The sequence below is a fragment of the Poecilia reticulata genome, chromosome 2 (genome assembly GCF_904066995.2).
Source record: "Poecilia reticulata chromosome 2, P_reticulata-male-v2, whole genome shotgun sequence".
NCBI lineage: Eukaryota > Metazoa > Chordata > Actinopteri > Cyprinodontiformes > Poeciliidae > Poecilia > Poecilia reticulata.
This window is the reverse complement of record NC_088831.1, coordinates 2,732,038-2,738,654: the sequence shown is the minus strand read 5'-3', so window position 1 is coordinate 2,738,654 and position 6,617 is coordinate 2,732,038. Positions and strand designations below refer to the sequence as shown.

The 6,617-nt window shown below is 37.9% G+C and overlaps 1 protein-coding gene across 1 annotated transcript in view; it reads left to right on the top strand.

Annotated features, from left to right (window-relative positions):
• Positions 1 to 1,564: 1,564 nt before the first annotated feature.
• The window catches only part of LOC145554615 (striated muscle-specific serine/threonine-protein kinase-like), a 27,502-nt gene continuing 22,449 nt past the window's right edge, over positions 1,565 to 6,617 (top strand). Inside the window, exons 1-2 of the mRNA XM_081614787.1 lie at positions 1,565 to 1,974; positions 3,190 to 3,735. Of these exons, the coding sequence (XP_081470913.1) occupies positions 3,354 to 3,735 (382 nt within the window). The 5' untranslated portion in view covers positions 1,565 to 1,974; positions 3,190 to 3,353. The remainder of the gene's footprint in view (positions 1,975 to 3,189; positions 3,736 to 6,617) is intronic.

The window sequence follows — 6,617 nt, the reverse complement described above, 5'->3', positions numbered from 1 at the left end:
ATAATACATCATCACACCAATCCCCCCCCCCCCCACCTCTCCCCCCCTCCGCTTGACAACTTCATAGAGGGGTCTGGGGGGGTGCCAAAAAGATAAAAAGATGGTTCACCCAGAGCACCAAATAGGCTAGGACTGGTTCTGAGTGGGTATGCTAATAGCTAAAATTACAGTAATTATTTGTTAAGGCCCAACAAATCTACATGGGTTTTGCCAAATAAAAAAATACATAGTACTCTAAAAACTACTAGTCCCCATAAACTCCAAAGACACATCATGTCATTGTGATTTTATTATTGTTATCAGTTATCGGGTGACTTTGGCTGTGGAAACTGAGCATAGTATAACTAACCAGAGGATATTTATTCTAAAAAAATGTCACATTGAAAACTATCGGAAATGCAATTTTTAACATAATTAAAACATTCCTTTATGTTGACATTTCATTTTGAACTTCAAGCCAACAATTATTTATTCTGTTTACCCACCAGATGGTGCTATTTGTTCCTGTTCAGAGTGTGCAATATTTCTCACAGTTTACTTTTCTGTAAAGGTTCTTTACTATTGCAATAATTGTGTAATGCTAAATAAAGCTGTGTGTGTGTATGTGTGCGCAAACTAAGGTTTTGGAAATTTTATTATTTTTTAGTTATTCACAAAAGTAGTGAGGATATGTTAGATACTTTTAAAGGGTTGAAATCACTTAAACAAATTTAATATTTGAATGTATTTTTCATGCTGATGTTGCTTTGAAAGACCGAACTGTATAAAGTGGGGAAAAAATACCTATAACACATTTACTGAGAAGGTGATGTTTTGTCTATAGACACTTACTGGTAAGTGTGATTTTCTTAATTTTAATATCTGATGATGGAAAAAAAATCCAACAAGATAACTAATAATAGTTCAAATACAAAATAAATATTGAATATCCATCCATCCATCCATCCATCCATCCATCCATCCATCCATCCATCCATCCATCCATCCATTTTCTTCCCCTTATCCGGGGTCGGGTCGCGGGGGCAGCAGCTTCAGAAGGGAGGCCCAGAATATATTGAAATATTGCTTGAAAAGTATTTCAAATTACATTATTAAAGTTTGTGGTTAGAATGCAATGAAGCGTGAAAAAGTTACAGTACCTGCTAATAATGGCTGTATCACACATTATTAAGTGTGATACAGTGTGATTAAGTGTGATACAGCCATTTCTAGTTTCAAACTGGAAATGACAATATCAATGGAAGGAGAGAAGAAACGATCTTAAGTTAAGTTATATCATTGTTCTACAGGATGAATCCCAAAGTCCTGTCTTTATTCTTAGTTTTTCTTTTTATAGAAACTCCAACTGTCCCACATTGACTGTCTCCTCCTTCCACACACACACAGACCCCACATGTACTGTACATTGCCTGATAGTATTATCTAAAGGGCTTGGAAGTGTGTGTTGTGCGGGTGTGTGTGTGTGTGTGGGCGTGTGTGGGAGTGTGCGTGCGTGTGTGTGTATGAGTGTGAGAATAGGTCATAAAAGGCAGTCCAAGAAATGTGACCTATATGTGCAGCTGTCGCCCCCAACCTGATGGAGGTTGGTGGGGATGAAGCTGTAACACTGGAGGTAGACGGTTAACCTGAGCTTATTTAACTACCTGGAAGCCTAAAAATATTAAAAGTGTCGCTTTCAGGAAGCACTCAAAGGCGGAACAACATAAAACAGAAGGTCTGAGCAGACTGACATTTAGGAAAATGATCTCACTCCTTTTCTGGGAGTTCGTCAGCAGGGTTAAAGCTGCTGAAGGGAACCATGGAAGTGGCTGCTAATGCTTCATGATCTAGGGTGGACTTACACCTAAAGTCTGGGCTTGCTGAAGGACAAATGGTTTGAGATGAAATATTTGGCTCCATAGATCTTGTTACCCTAACTTGGACTTTGTGGGGATGTCCAAAGGAATTTCTTACAGCCTTTGTAGCAAAACTAAGGTAAGATTACTTTTTGATTACTATATTAGTAGAATGAGCAGAGTAAAGAACTAAAATGGCATTATCTTTTAAACATGTCCCTATAATTTGCTGATAGCTCTTTATATAGCATATTCAGTTGTTTCCCTTCTGTTCTTCATTTTGACACATGGTTAATCTAAGGCTGCAAATAAAATATCAAGATATAATTGATGTAAACTATCACAGCAAAGACTAAATGGGTTTCCAGTTTCCTCTGACCAAACAAGTTTATGCTAAAGGTTAAAAGGTTGAAAATCCACCTGTCAGGAGCTTGGACACCAGTCAGGCAATGTCTATTTGCAGTTTGCTACAGATCCTGTGCTGAAAGCCTGGAGGATGTTTGGAAAATGCAAAATGAAGATTAAATCACAGGTTCAGTGAGATGAGCTTACTGTCCAGGGGTCTGTATTCATTTGTAGACCATTTCACAATTCCCTCTTTAGTTTGTGAGTTTACATTGTTACTGCTGTTGTAAAAGTAAGTTGGCTAACAGGAGCAAGTTGGCTAACAGTAGGGTTACCTATTAAAAAAAAATAGGTAACCCTTATTAAAATGTCAACATTATCTAACCTTTTTACATTAGCATGTTGGCTGAAGTAAGTTGGCTTGTATGTAAATACTCCATGTACAAGCTAAAAGCATCTTATATCCAAAAACTAGCAAAAATATCAACATTAGATATCTAACATTATCATGTTGGCTATCCATAGCAACTTGCTAAGTATTTACATATTACATTTCCAATGCTAATACCATTTTGTGGTATATTTCTATATTGACCAACACTAGCAAGTTGTCTATCTAGTTATTCAAACCTTGCTAAAAGTGATGCTAACATTATGTTGCATGCTAAAATTACCAAAAATGTCTACGTTAGCATGCTGGGTAAAATAAATATGTCCTCTTGAAATCAGGAAAAATTTTTAAAAAAGAGTAACAAAAAATGTATTTGTTAAAAAAAATAAAGTAAAGTATAATTGGGTTTCTCTTATTTCTAGGATACTAAGAAAGTTGAGTCAGACAAAAAAAATCTACCAAACACAAATTCCTTAGTTCACTTATAAGGAATTTTGATTGTCAGGACTCAGAAGGAAGCTCACTAATTTAGACTGCTTGAGTAACCAGACTTAGTTGATAAGTAATGTTGCTTTATTACACAGTAAATCCTGTGTATGTGTATTTTGGTCATTGCAGCTACCGGTGTGATGGTCCATGTTGAACACCTATAAAGACAAGCAGATGCCTAAAGCAGTGAAGTCTTTCAGAGGAGATGTTTAATAAATGCAGCTCACTTTGACACCTCTCTCAATAATCAGAGAAGTGGGAAAGTTTGGGAGGAAGTTCCAAGGGGAATCAAAATGGCAGCCTGCTCACAGTCGAGTCCCTGTCCTACCATCCCATCCAAGAAGGCCAAAAACAAAGGCGCACAAAATCTCCAGAATCATGAAGGTGAATCTCAAGAAACCTCAGCTCCGTTTTTCATCCGCAAGCTCCGTAAGGCTGCAGTGGGAACAGGTTGTGATATCCGTCTCAGGGTGTCAGTGTCAGGACATCCTAAACCTTCGATGGTATGGTACCACAACGATGAGCTGATCTCCCCCTCAGAAGCTCAGGATTCAGGAGGACTGTGGATCCGGGACTGCCACACCAACGATGCTGGCATGTACACCTGTGTGGCATCCAATAACCTGGGAGAGGCAAGCTGTAGTGCAGTGTTGGCTGTTATGGACCTAGGTGAAGGTAAATACTTTTTATTCTTAAGTAACAAATATTCCATAAAGATCTTTTTTATAACATAATCCCAGTTCTTGAAAGCAGACCTGGGTAAAGCAAAATATAATTTAAGAGTGGATTTTAAGCTTCTACATATGCAAACATTTCCAGTAAATGGTTCTGATTAGCTGGTTGTTGTTGTTCCTTCCCTTTACCTGCACAGCTGTAACTCTTTGGCCACTAACTATATGTTTGATTTCTACATACGGCAAATAGATTCCATAATATCTGCCTGATTCTTTAAAACACTTCAAAACTAGGAGTCTGCAGCTGGTTTAATGTTTCTGGAAATCAACACTTGCTCCTTGGTGGGTACTTTACCGGAAAACTTTTGACATTTCAGGTCAGATTCAATATTTCTCTGCCAATTTTTGCATCAGATGAAAACAAGCTCAAGGTAGCAGGTTGGTGGTTTCAAATTCCACATGTAAAACATAAACTCACAAAGTTTTCAGTGGATTGGAAAATTATTCATACACCTCCAGGGTGGATGAAGAGCAAAGTCTAAAGCTAAGAGTTTGGCAGATTTGCCATTGTGTGCATAATATGCAGTCATGATATCATTTTGGATTGTTAGTCACTTACAGATATTTGCTCATTTGAAAATGAGGAAAAGTCAAGTTCCATGTTTTTTGGAGGGTTTTTGTCTTAATTTAGCTGTGCCTCTGAAACTGGGTCTGATTTTGATGCTGGTCATGCAATGATATTCCTATTTCTGGCAACATTCAAAATTGTATGTAATTAAAACATCATCGACGACACTGATGTACTTTAGGAACCTATGTTTAATGAAGGATAATCCGGTATTTATTTTATAAATCCATACCGTTGACCGCCACCTATTTATGGTTAAGTTTTTGCAGATTTTTTTGTGGAACATAGCTATAAATTATATGTGTAAATTGTACTTATTCACAGATGCTGCTTGGGAAGCTCAGATACCAGAGGTGGAATTCTACTTGACACAGTGGGTGTTTGCAGAGCAGCCAATCCAGAAATGGCATTTATTTTCTTTGCCGCTGATTGGCTATACCCTCTTCAGTGGAGATATTATCTTCTATGGTAGTGCCAAGATAGTTTCCACTGTGTGTATTAATGCATACTAAGGTGTAGTTGATGATTGAACTATTAGGAGGTTATTAGCGTTCTTCGAGGACATCTCAAATACATGTGGATTTTACCTATTTGTGGATGGCTGTGGCTGTTGACCAGAATAAATAATGGGAGTCTACTGTAAATGTTAGAGGCTAAAGCATGATCTAAAAAAAAAAAAGTCAAATTGCTTCATGATTTGTGGAACATGTTGATAAAACCCAAATATTATTATAATATAAATATATAAATTAATATTGCAAAAACAACTAATGAAAAAAATCTTAAATTTTTTAAAGATTTCAGTCTGGAAAAGTGACAGTACACAAACAGTTATGAAGAAAGGATGATCTGGAACCTGACTGACTCACAGCCTCTTTGCATCATCATTTAGAGATCTATGTATTAAACATTGATCTTGATCTAGTTTCCTATGAGATCATGTTTTTATTGGACACACTGAGGAAGCCATATCATCTGTGGCTCTGCCAGTAAGAGCTGGCACACACGGTCCAACTGGTCCACCACTCAACACCTCCACCTCTTTCTCTGTCATTCAACTTATTTGGATTTGGTACTAATAATCACCCCTTACATTCTGTCTTTAGCTGCCATTTTTAAGTACAGTACAGTATTTAGACTTTTTATTTTGTCAAACAACAACTTCAAAGTATTTTATCGTAGAGACTTCAATAAGAGTCAGAATGCTCAAAGTATTTAGAGCATTTTGACAATCACAGATTGACAATCTGTGACAATCTTTGTCACAGATTGTCAATTAGGTTTATGCCTGGACTATGATTATATGAGATTTTCTTTCTGTATGATGCACATTCCATCTTCTCATTAACTCAAACCAGCTTTCTTATGCTGAAGAAAATCATCTCCACAGTATGAACCTGCCACCACCATGTTTATCTATGTGGATAAAATGCAGCGTTTGTCGATAAAAGTGTGTTTCGCTACATTGTGTTTGTCTGTTAAATGAAATCTTAATTTAATATAACTTAAATCTGAGTTCGATTCTCTCATAGGCAGTTTATTATGTATGTCCGTTTTCACTTGTTGCTCTGAGCATTTTGGACAAAACTCTGTCTTTTAATTTAACAGCTGGGGGACAGCTAAATCAATTTCCAAGACTTTAGCTGTTTTCCTATCGTTCCAACCCCTGCCTGCCTCGTACTTCTCCCTCTTCTCCTTCGGCCTGTGGTTATTTATAGCCTGGTATGTGCAGTGGCAGCTCCCGACGCTCGTGCTGTGGTGATATGTGTGGCCGCCGCCGTAACCCGCTTCTCCGATGGCGCAGAGGGACATAATTATAGCGCCGCCGCCGCCGCCGCCACACTCCGTCACGATCAGCCTGATGAAAAAGAGATCGTGATGTTTGTTAGTGTATCTGCTGGGCTCGGGTTTGAACGGCCGAGCATCGCTCACCGAGTCAGACCAATCAGAAGCCAGACGACTGATGAAGTTGCGAGTTGTCTCTAGGGTTTTGATCTTAGGCAGGGCCGTGCAGAGACCACTAAAGGGGCAGGTGCTCAACAACAAAAAAAGGGCCCCTCTAACCACATTCTATGACAGAATATTAACAAAGCCACTCAGCTTTCAGAGTTTAATAAACAATGATAAATTACAAAATTGTGACATATACAATCAAAGCTAACGAACATCTCCATATAGAGCATAACACTATGCCTATGTAAGATATTTTATTAGTAATTTCTTTCTGCAGGTCTACTTTGTTATAGGAAAGTATC